The sequence below is a fragment of the Myodes glareolus genome, chromosome 17, assembly GCF_982192425.1.
Source record: "Myodes glareolus chromosome 17, mMyoGla1.1, whole genome shotgun sequence".
Classification (NCBI taxonomy): Eukaryota; Metazoa; Chordata; class Mammalia; order Rodentia; family Cricetidae; genus Myodes; species Myodes glareolus.
In genome coordinates this window covers 65,855,410-65,867,672 of record NC_142042.1, presented here as the reverse complement: position 1 = coordinate 65,867,672, position 12,263 = coordinate 65,855,410, and the positions used below count along the sequence as shown (strand labels likewise).

Below are 12,263 nucleotides of genomic sequence, written 5' to 3'. Positions count from 1 at the left end.
CGAAAAACCAAAAAAAAATTGGTTGGGGCTAGGGGTTCTTTCAGAAGACTTGGGTTCAATTCCCAGCACCCACATGACAGCCCACAATTGTCTGTAACTCCAGTTCCAGGGGATCCAGCACCCTCATACAGATATACATGCAGGCAAAAATACCAATGCACATGAAATAAAAATAAATAAAATGAAAAAAATTAGTATATGGGGGTGGGGCCTGCACACCCTACAGACATGTAGAAGTCATAGTATGATTGGTGGAAGCCAGTTCTCTCCTTCTATCACATGGGTCCTGGGCTCAAACTCAGGTCCTTTTTGGTTTTTGTTTTGTTTTTTTAAGACAGGGTCTCACTGTGTAGCTCTGGCTGTCCTAGAACTCACTATATAGACCAGGCTGTCCTCCAATGCACAGAGATCAACCCACCACTGCTTCCTGAGTGCTGAGATTAAATGCCTGTGCCACCACCACCTGATAATTTGCCTTAAATGTGCTATACTGAGGTTGTAAAACGATATTTAAAAAGTTATCACTGCTATACTTGTAAATTATTTAGTAAACAGGTTTTAAAATTTCTTTTACTGTATTGTCTGTGTGAGTGCACATATGCACATGTATGCTAAGGCATGCATGTACTCTATGGCGTGCATGTATGCTCTGGCATGCATGTGGAGGTCAGGGGACAGCCCTTTCCTTCCATCTTTACTAGATGGAGCTCAGGCTCCCACTGTGAGTTGCCTTCCCACCACCTCATTAGCCCAAGACTGCTGGACTAATTTTTAAGACATGAAAAAATAACTTTTAGAATCTAGTTTTATGACAACTTGTTTTGAAGGAACCAGGGTTCAATATGCCTGCAGCTGGCAGTGAGTCTACATGGGTCCATTCTACTTTAGAAAGCCTGTTGGAGCCGGGCCGTGGGGGCGCACACCTTTATTCCAACACTCAGGGGGCAGAGGCAGGTGGGTCTGTGAGTTTGAGGCCAGCCGGGTCTACACAGCTAGTTCCAGGACAGCCAGGGCTACACAGAGAACCCTGTCTCAAAAACCTAAATAAATAATTAAGTGCCAGCCTGTTGGAAGCCACACTCACGTTGTCTTGTAAGGGTCTTCATGTGTGTGTTTCAGCTGATTCATCACTGAAATGTTTTGGAATATGTGACTCTGTCTCGCCTGCTTTTGGTTTGCTCTGCAGGGAACACGTTCAGCACTTTGGCAGGCATGGTGTTTGAGTGGAGCATCGCCCAGGATAACGAGTCAGCAAGAGAGGAGTTGTTTAGCAAAATTAGGTAAAGCTGAAGGCCAACATAAACCACCTGACCCTGAAGATGTGTCCCCGTGAAACCTCTGGACAGCAGCCGTCTGTGTGGACTTTGATAATCCTACTGTCTGGAATTTTTTAAACAGATACATTCACTAGGGCAAATACCTTTGGTAGAAAGACAGAGGGAATAAATGTGGGAACCTACGTGAGAGTTACTTTGAGCCTCTGTTGGGAAATCCGTGAGCTCAAGCTGTTGGCACATGCTGAAACTGAGTGAGATTATTAGCCCATTGGTTTAGCAAGCACCTTTAGTCCCAGCATTCAGAAGGCAGAGGCAAGCTGATCTCTGTGAGCTCAAAACCAACTTGGTTTACATAGTGAGTTCCAGACCAGCCAGGGCTACACAGTGGGAACACCTTAAGAAAAATTAAAACAGCAACAACACCAATACCAAAGAACAGATCACAGACAGCCTAAATTATAGTTTGATAGCAGTCTTAACCATAGGCTAGCCCTTCTGGAAATCAGAAAGTAAAAACTCAAATCAGGCTCAGTGTCTCAGAACCCTAATACTGGGAGTTGGGGGTGGAGGTGCTGAAGCAGGAGGATTGGAAGTTCAGGGTGAGCTGGGCAGTAGTGGCACACACATTTCATTTTACCACTCAGGAGGCAAAGGCAGGTGAATCTCTGAGTTTGAGGCCAGCCTGGTCTATAGATCAAGTTCCAGGACAGCCAGGGCTGCACAGAGAAAATCTGTCTAAAAAAGAAAGTAGTAGTCGTTCGGGGCGAGCCTCTGCTATATAAGTTCTGCTATATGAGCCTCTGCAAATCTAAGTTCGAGGCCAGCCTGGGTTACACTGTTTCAAATCCAAGTTAGAGGCCAGCCTGGGTTACACTGTTTAAAAAAGCCGACAAGCAAGCAAAGGTATTTTAGAATTGTTTACATGAACAGATTTCATAGAAACTAAAGTTTAGAAGTCTATTATTCCTACTAGAGACAAATCTTACTTTGTATCTAGGATCCTGAAATTCTCGGAAGCAGAATATTCTCCCCCTGACTACATCATTGAGATGGAAAAAGAGGAGCGACAAGGAGACGTGGTTTTGGTGTCTGGGATGAGAACGGGAGCTGCTGTGGTGAAAGTCCGAATTTATGAGCCATTCTACAAGGTGAACAGCTGCGCTAGAGACGGCCTTCCCAAGTCTCCCCGTGCGGAATAGACACTGCTAACTCGCTATTATCTGGGCCAATAGGCATCATTTATTTGAAAAAGCCCTTTCACACCTCCTGTGGTGTCACACCCCTTTAATCCCAGTGCTCAGGAGACAAAGCCGGGATCTCTATGAGCTTGAGCCCAGTCTGGTCTACAGACTGAATTCTAGGCCAGCCAGGGCTACACAGTGTGACTGTGTGACTGATGCTGAGGGTCAAATCCTTGCCTTCTACATGGTAGGCAGTGTTTCACCACTGAGCTGCCCCATACACTGACATTCTCCGTTAAAAATAGCTAACTGCTCCACGCCTTGATCCCAGCACTCCAGGAGGCAGAGGCAGATCTCTGTGAGTTTGAGGCCAGCCTGGTCTACAGAGAGAGTTCCAGGACAGGTTCCAAAGCTACACAGAGAAACCCTGTCTCAAAAAACAAAAACAAAAAAATAATAAAATAAAATATCTACCTTTTTTTTTAAATTTATAAAAGTTTATTAATTTATAAAAGTTTCCATTTCTGCCCCTCCTCCCAACACCCTCCCACTCCCCCCACTCCCTCTCCTCCTCCCTCTCCATCCCTAAGAGCAGTCAGGGTTTCCTGCCCTGTGGGAAGTTCAAGTTCCTCCCCCCTCCCTCCAGGTCCAGGAAGGTGAGCATCCAAACAGACTGGATCCCAAAAATCCAGTATATGCAGAGGAAACAAGTCCCAGTGTCATTGTCAATGGCTTTTCAATATCTACCTTTTTTATGATGCCCTGGACGGCCTAAAGCTCACTGTGTAGACCAAGCTGGTCTCCAGGTTACAGACCCTTTAGCTTTGCCTCCCGAGTACTGGGATTAAAGGTGTGCACTACCAGGGTTGGAGAGATGGCTCAGTGGTAAGGAGCACTGGCTGCTCTTCCAGAGGACCCGGGTTCAGTTCTTGGCACCCACATGGCAGCTACAACTGTCTGCAGCTCCTGTTGCAAAGGATTCAACATCCTCATACAGGCAAACCAGTGTGTATAAAAAAATTTTTAAAAAGGTGTGCACTACTATGCCCAGTCCAAAGCTTTTGTTATTTAAATTTTTAAAATTATTTTAAAATGTCTTTAAAGTTATGGGTGTTTGCCTGCACATGTGTGTGCACCACATGTGTGCCTGATGTTCTTGAAAGCCGAAAGAGGGAGCAGGAAGATACCAGGGACTGGAGTTACAGAGGATTCTGGGAATTGAACCCAGGTCCTCTGCATGAGCGACTAGTGCTCTTAACCACTGGACATCAATCCAGTCCCCTTTTATTTTTCAGTATAGGAAAAATAATTGTTTTGGTCACTAATTGGTTTTAGTCTCCAATCAGCTGGAGAATCAATCCATTTCTATAGCCTGTGATGAGACAGAAACCACGATTGGAGGAGAGTGTGGAAAGGAGAATGTAGCTGGGATTTTTTTTTTTAACTCTTTGTGGACCTGCCACTCAGCTCCCAAATAAATACATGGAGACTTAGTCTTACCTATGAATGCTTGACCTTAGCTTAACTGTTTCTAGCCAGCTTTTCTTAAGTCACCCACCTAGCTTTTCTTTTCTTTTCTTTTTCGAGACAGGGTTTCTCTGTGTAGACTGTCCTGGAACTCACTCTGTAGGCCAGGTTGGCCTCAAACTCAGAAATCCTTCTGCCTCTGCCTCCCGAGTGCCGGGATTAAAAGTGTGTGCCACCATGGCCCAGCTCCCATCTACCTTTTGTCTCTGGGATTTTTACCTTTCTTTGTTCTATACATCTTTCTTCCCTTCATACTCTGGCTGGTTGTGTGGTTGGGTGACTGGCCCTGCCTAGCGTTCTCTTTCTCTTCTTTTCTTTAGAGCCTAGTATAGTGTGATGTCTCACTCTTTTGGCAGGGACCTCTACATAGCTCCCGAATAAATCACACACGAAGCTTACTCTTACATTATCCCAGCTACCTTTTGCCTCTGTGCATTTTCCTTTTCTTACTTCTGTTTTCCTTTCACTCTCACCCCCTGGCTGACTGGCCTCTTGCCCTTGTTCTCTCCTTGCTCCTCCTCTTCCTTGTTTTTCCTCCTGCTTATCCTCTCTGTCTGCCAGCCCCGCCTGTCCTTGCTCCTGCCTTGCCAGTGGCCGGTCAGCTCTTTATTAGGACCCTCAGCTGTTTTAGACAGGCGGAGAATCACAGCTTCACCAAGTCAAACAAATGCAGCATAAACAAAAGTCACACAGCTTAAAATCATATTGCCCAGCAGCCTAGATTGCTCCTCCTATTTATTTTCTCTGCCTATCAACCCTGCCTATCCTCTCTCCTGCCTACCTATTGACTGTTCAGCTCTTTATTAGATCAGTCAGGTGTTTAGACAGGCCAAGTAACACAGCTTCAGAGTTAAACAAATGCAACCTAAAATAATGCACCTCATCTTTGCATCATTAAACAAATGTTCCACAGCAGAAACAAATGAACACATCTTAAAATAATATCCTCCTATCTCAGGATCTTAAATAGTGGAATTATAGCCTTGTAGCATCATACCCAGCTTCCTGTTGTAATGTATTTATAAATTATAACTAACAGCTGGGCAGTGGTGGCACACGCCTTTAAGCTCAGCATTCAGGAGGCAGAGGCAGGCGGATCTCTGTGAGTTCCAGGCCTGGCCTACAGAGCAAGTTCCAGGACAGAGAAGCCCTGTCTCAAAACACTATATATATATATATATATATATATATATATATATATATATATATATGATAAATTTAACTTAGATAAGCATTTAATTTACATGACCAAAGAACAACTGTGTGGGCATCCTACTAAACAACCCAATAAACTGATGCTGGGTTAGAATAATGCTGGCTTTTAATGAGAATCGGGACTGGAGAGCTGGCTCAGCAGTTAAAGCATTAGCTACTCTTCCAAAGGACCCAGTTCAATTCCCAGCACCCACATGGCAGCTTACAACCATCTACAATCTCATTCTCAGGGAATCCAACACCCTTTTCTCACCTCCAAAGGACTCAGGCACACACATAGTTCACAGACATAAATGCAAGTAAAATGCCCATGCACATTAAAATTCACCCCCTCCCAGACAGGATTTCTCTGTGTAGCCCTGACTGCCTTGGAACTCATTCTGTACGTGAGGCTAGCCTCAAACTCAGAGATCCCCCTGCCTCTGCCTCTGGAGTGCTGGGATTAAAGGTGTGCACCGCTGCTTGGTTAAAATAAACCATAAACTGTTTAAGAAAGAAAAGGGGGTGAGGGGATGTTGCATTTGCTTTTTGCACCTGCCTCTCTTTTGCCTTAACCTGCACAGCAGGGCCTGTCAGCGGGGTGGGGGGGGGACTGAAGAGAGGGAGAGACAGACAGACAGACAGACAGAGAGGGAGCGGGAGCTAGAGCCGGAGAGCTCTGGATTAGTAGACTGCATCTCTGTTAGATGGTTTCAGGTTAACCTGAAATGATTTGTGATTATTAGGAATTTTTTTTGCTCTTTATATATTTTTTAAACTTATAAAAAAAGGGGGACAGATGAGATTTCTCAGTGGGTAAGAACACTTGGCTGCCAAGCCTAACAACCCGTGTTTGATCCTGAGTACCCATGTGGTGGAGGAGAAAACTGATTTCTGCAGGTTGCCCTGTGACAGCCACATTTCCACACATGTAAAAACAAACAAGTGCAAAAACTACTTTTTAGCTTTTTAAAAGTAAGCTTTGGGGCTGGAGACATGGCTCAGTGGCTAAGAGCACTGCTATTCTTCCAGAGGTCCCGGGTTCCCAGCACCCACATGGCAGCTCACAACTGTCTGTAGTTCCAGTTCCAGAGGATCCGACACCCTCACATGGACATGCAGGCAAAACACCAATGCATATAAAATACAAATAAGTCGTTTTTAAAAAGTAGGCCCTGAAGAAGGGTGGGAGTTTAGTGACTTTTGCCTATGGAAATTTCTTCGTCCTCTTTCAGAAAGTGTCGGCAGCCTTGGTCCGTCTGCTCGTGCTGGAGAACATATTCCTTATGCCATCTCACGATACGTATCTCTTAGTAGGAGCCTGCATTAAATACCAGGTTGCAAAAATGGTTCAGGGAAGAATGACAGGTAAGACGGCTTGGCTTTCCCTAGGACTCATGCCTCTTCCTGGTGATACTGAAGGAGGCAGTGCACAAACCACTTCTTTGTGTGTCAGATGTTGTGGGAAAATACTTCTAAGTACCTGAAGTCTGCATATTCCAAAGAGCTTATTGACATAATTTAGCTTTAGTTAGGACACTTAGCTTCTGCGTTTGCACCCACTGTTAAGGTGACAGCCCAGAATTTTCAGCTGATAGAGGAAGTGCAAAAAACTTATCTGGCTGGGCAGTGGTGGCGCACACCTTTAATCCCAGCACTCGGGAAGCAGAGGCAGGCGGATCTCTGTGAATTCGAGGCCAGCTTGGTCTTCGAAGCAAGTTTCAGGACGGTTATGCAGAGATATCCTGTCTCGAAAAGAAAAAAAAAAGAAAAAGAAAAAAAAAAGGCTATCTGAGGGACTGGAGAGGTGGCTCAGAGGTTAAAAGCACTGCCTGCTCTTCCAGAGGTCCTGAGTTCAATTCCCAGCAACCACATGGTGGCTCACAGCCATCTGTAATGAGATCTGGTGCCCTCTTCTGGCCTGCAGTCATACATGGAAGCTGAACACTGTGTACATAATAAATAAATCTTTTAAAAAAAAAAGGCTATCTGATCTCTGCTAACTTAGTCCTTTGCATGCTTAGTAGTGATCTGCCCAGGTCACCAAGTTTGTTTGCTTTGCTGTTAATATTTTGGCAAAGATGTATTTTAATCTTAATTATGTATATATCTATGTATCTGTGTGTGGTTATGTGTGCATGTGAGTGTAGGTGCACACAGAGTCCTGAAGAGGGCAATAGATCCCCTGGAGATGTATGTAGTACAGGTTGTCGTGAGCTACTTGATGTGGATGCTGTGTCCTGAACCCCGATCCTCTGGAGGAGCAGTGCACACCTTCAACCACTGAGTCATCTCCTTAGCCCCCATACTGCCTTGTTTGTTTATTTCTTTTTTAGCAGTAGGGTCTCTTTACACAGCCCTGACTGTGCTGGAACTCCCTCTGTAGACCAGGCTGGCCTTGAGCTCACAGAGATCCTCCTGCCTCCCTCCTGTATACTTGGATGAAAGGTGTGCATTACCATGCCCAGCTGTTGCTGTCATTTGAGACAGTATCTCAGCTAAACTCAGGGTGACCTCAAACTCCCCAGGTAACTGAGGCTAGCCTTGAACTTCTGATCTCCTGGCCTCTCTTTCTAGGTGCTGGGATTACAAGGGTGCAGCCACACACTCAGTGACTCACTAGTTTTCAAGTGTATAAGTTACCAGTTAGGTCAGAGCGTCCCTTCTTGCCAGTGGCCGTGCAGATTCATCCTTGTGAAAAAGGGACCAGAACCCAGGCGGTGGTGGCACTGCCTTTAATTCGCAGGTGGATCTGTGAGTTCAAGGCCAGCCTGGTCTTCTAGAGATAGTTCCAGGACAGGCTTCAAAGCTACAAAGAAACCCTTTCTTGAAAAAGAAAGAAAGAAAGAAAGAAAGAAAGAAAGAAAGAAAGAAAGAAAGAAAGAAAGAAAGAGGAAAGGAAAAGAAAAGAAAAGAAAAAGAAGAAGGGACCAGAAAGGGATCCAGCTGTGGGTTTAAGGTCTAGGACATCACTGTCCTGACTGGACAGTTACAGGTGTCTGTCTCCCTCACACTGCGGTGGACATCACTGACCTGGACTGTTACATGTGTCTTTCATGTCTTACAGAGGTGAAATTTCCCCTGGAACATTACACATTGGAATTGCAAGACAACAGATGCACGAATAAAGGTTCTCCTTCTGGGAAAGTGGCTCTACTGGATGAGAAAACAGCCACGGTCACTGCTCTCCAACTGGGCCAAACTAACCTTGTCTTTGTCCACAAAAGTATCCTTTTGTTCAACTTTAGTGGGCAATCTAAACTTCTCTGAGCATAGTAGGCATGGTTCTTGGTAAAAGAGCCTATTAAAAGTGATTATGGGGGTGGGGCTGAAGGGATGGCTAAGAGCTCTTGTTGCCCTTTCAGTGGACCTGGGTTCAATTCCAGCCCCCTCATGGCAGCTAACAACTGTCTGTAAGTCCAGTTCCAGGGAATCCAGCGCTCTCACACAGACATGCATGTAGACAAAACACCAGTGCACATTAAATAAATAAATTAATTTAAAAAAAGTGATGATAAGGCTGGAGAAATGACTTGCTGCTGGTCCTGAGTTCAGCACCCATGGCAGGCAGCTCGCGAGCACCTGTCCCTGCAGGTGCTCTGAGGGCACCTGCACACACACTCGCACACCCACACACAGTTTTCTTTTTTGAGACATGATTTCACTTTCTAATATTAGGATTGTATTTCTTTGTCAGCACAGCCAGCTTTTAGTCATCTTAAAGTATCTAAAATGTAATACCTACAGAAGAATGCTTGCTTACTGGACGCCATCTGAGTGGCAGGAGTGCCCCTGGTTCCCTAGCAGAAGTATATATATATGCTCCTGGTGTCTCGGAGGCCAGGGCAGAAGGACTGCTATCTGTTGAGCCAGCCTGGGCTGTTACATTGCAAGACTGTCAAACAAACAAATAAACAAACCTGGAACTAGAGGGATGGCTCAGTGGTTAAGAACACTGACTGCTCTTTCAGAGGACCCAGGTTCGATTCCTGTATTCACATGGTGGATATAACTTCAGTTTCAAGGGATCTGATCATCTCTTCTGGCCTCCTCAGACACTTCTTGCCCACGGGACACAGACACACTATACATGCAGACACCCATAACGTAAAATTAAAATAAGAAAATAAATAAATAAAAATAAAAGACTAGTAGTTCGAAGTCTGGGTCACGTTGTCAGTAAAAGTAGCTCCGTTTTGAAAAGAAGAAAAGCAGGTAGAAATTACAAAAAGACACGAAGAGACAGGCCTCATGTAGCCCAGGCTGGCCTTGTGATGTAGCAGGTGATATCCAGGAGTTTTTATCCTCCCCATCTCCCAAGCACTGCAGCTGCAGGTGGGCACCACCACTTTGGGTTTAGATGGTGCTGGGAATGGATCCCAAGGTTTCATCTTGCTGGGCAAGTCTAACGGCTGATCAACATCCTCAGCCGGAGATAACCTAAGAGAAGAGAAATTGCACATGACAGCATGGTGAAGAGGAGGAGGAAGTTGGAGCTGTAGGGAGCCGATGGCAGCAAGTTTTCTGATGGAGTACGTGGAGGAGAGCAATGTGTGTGTGTGAGCTAGATGGCCGTGCGTGTTCTCACAGCTGTGTGTGTGTGTGTGAGCTAGATGGCCATGCGTGTTCTCACAGCAGTGTGTGTGTGTGTGTGTGTAAGCTAGATGGCCGTGCGTGTTCTCACAGCAGTGTGTGTGTGTGTGAGCTAGATGGCCGTGCATGTTCTCACAGCTGTGTGTGTGTGTGTGTGTGTGTGTGAGCTAAATGGCCGTGCGTGTTCTCACAGCAGTGTGTGTGTGTGAGCTAGATGGCCATGCGTGTTCTCACAGCAGTGTGTGTGTGTGTGTGTGTGTGTGTGTGTGTGTGTGTGTGTGAGCTAGATGTCCGTGTGTGTTCTCACAACAGGAGTGACTGTAGGAGCCAGGCTGATGTTTCCTCATTCGTTATAGTTCTGAAATACACTCTAATGCGTATATTTTATGACTATTATATTCAAGTATCATCAGAACCAGCCAAGTCTGGACAGTTGCTTATACAGTCTTTAGATTTTCTATAGTGAACAGGTAAAAATTATTATCAATTGGCATACAATCACATGTACATGTATGTATACTTATATATATGCATATTTGTATATCATCAGGGTGAGTGCATAAACAATTTCCTTTTTGATTTCTGTTTGCTTAATTGGTAGTGTTTGTTTGTTTCAAAACAGTGTCTTGCTATGCATCCCAAGCTGGCCTATAACTCACTAAGTAGCCCAAGCTAGCCAAGAGTTTACAATTCTTCTACTCTACCTGCTGAATGCTGGGTTTACAGGCCTTTCTCACTAAACCTACTTAAATATGCCTAAAAGACAGATGCCAAGTGGCACATGCCTTTAATCTCTGTTTCTTCCAAAAAGTAATTGTATTTAACTAGTAGCATATCTAAGTAAACTAGAAGTATTTTTTTAAAATGTTTTAGATGAAGCTGGGCAGTGGCGGTGCACGTCTTTAATCCCAGCACTCTGGATGCCAGGCAGGTGGATCTCATTGGGTTCAAGGCCAGCCTGGTCTACAGAGTGAGTTCCGGGACAGTCAAGGCTACACAGACAAACTCTGTCTTGAAAAACAAAATACAAACAAAATTTTCTTTTAGATGTATTTATTTTATTTTATGATGTGTATAATTTTTTGTTTGTTTGTTTTTTGAGACAAGGTTTCTCTGTAGCTTTGGTGCCTGTCCTGGTACTAGCTTTTGTAGCCCAGGCTGGCCTCGAACTCACAGAGATCCACCTGCCTCTGCCTCCTAAGTACTGGGATTATGCGCCACCACTGCCCAGCATGTACAAATGTTTTGCCCGCATATATGTAAATGTACCAAGTGTGTGTCTGATGCCTGAGGAAACCAGAAATGACATTGGATCCCCTAGAACTGGAGTTACAGATGGTTGTGAGTCGCCATGTGGATGTTAGTGATCAAACCCAGCTCCCCTGCAAGAATAACCACAGAGACATCCATCCATTTCTGTAGCTCATAGAAGTGTTTTTGATGGCAAAGAAATAAATCTTGGTAGTGAATATTTGCTGCAAGCTATAGCGATTTTGGAGCTGTAGAGCTCTAGGCACGCTGCTGGGTGGCAAGTCTCACCCCGGTTCCAGCTCCACTGTTCGTCTTTTCAGGCCATGTCTTTGTCTCCTCCAGAATGGGATCAGGTTTTCCTGCATTCCATACTGGGCTCCTCTGGGAGAATTTATTTGAAGAAATAGTTCTGTAGCTAAGTGAATTTTAAAACCACAGAACATGACCACCTTTCCATTCTGTCCTCTTTAAATTTAATTCTGTGTATATGCATGTTTTGTCTGCGTGTGTGTCATACATGTGCATGCTTAATGCCTGAAGAGGCCAGATGACAGTATCAGACATCTGGGACTGCAGCATTGCTGTAGATGCCAGCACCTGAACCCAGGTTCTCTGCAGAGCAGCCAGTGCTGAGCATCTCTCTAGCCCCTGCATTTTTATTATGCTTATTTATGCATGCGTGTGTGTGTGTGTGTGTGTGTGTGTGTGTGGAGTCAGGTAACAGCTGTGGGAGTCCTGGGGATCAAGCTTAACTTCAGGCTTAGCAGCAGCTGCATACTACTGTTGCACCATCTTGTTGGGCCGTCCGCCATCTTGTTGGGCCATTTGCCATCTTGTTGGGCTGTGTTCAGGCTTTTCTCAGAAGTGTTCATATTTAAGTTTTGGCTTTCCAAAGTAAATGAAACACAAGTGTGTGTGTGTGTGTGTGTGTGTGTGTGTAGTTTTGTTTGTACAATTTACTTTTTTTCTTCAGTGGCTCATCTTTCTTTTTGTACCCAACACTGGCTCAGATAACTTCCTTAGCAAAATTAAGATGTCCACATGCGCTCTGTATCTGGACTTCCAAACGCTACCATATGTGTCGTGGAGCCTGGATATTTAGGTGATTTTAGATAATGGCTTTCAGAGAGTTGAGTAATTTAAATGAATGCATTAAACTTAAAAGGACTGCCAAAGTCTCAGACTTTGAATTTGAGACTTTGAATTCAACCTGACTTTGATTCATTTCCTTTCTTTCCTT

The 12,263-nt window shown here is 44.7% G+C and overlaps 1 protein-coding gene across 1 annotated transcript in view; it reads left to right on the top strand.

The window, feature by feature from the left end:
• Positions 1-12,263, top strand: part of Nup210l (nucleoporin 210 like) — a 91,775-nt gene that overhangs the window by 14,949 nt on the left and 64,563 nt on the right. Inside the window, exons 4-8 of the mRNA XM_087897331.1 lie at positions 1,187-1,280; positions 2,275-2,425; positions 6,415-6,547; positions 8,247-8,405; positions 12,057-12,125. Of these exons, the coding sequence (XP_087753457.1) occupies positions 1,187-1,280; positions 2,275-2,425; positions 6,415-6,547; positions 8,247-8,405; positions 12,057-12,125 (606 nt within the window). The remainder of the gene's footprint in view (positions 1-1,186; positions 1,281-2,274; positions 2,426-6,414; positions 6,548-8,246; positions 8,406-12,056; positions 12,126-12,263) is intronic.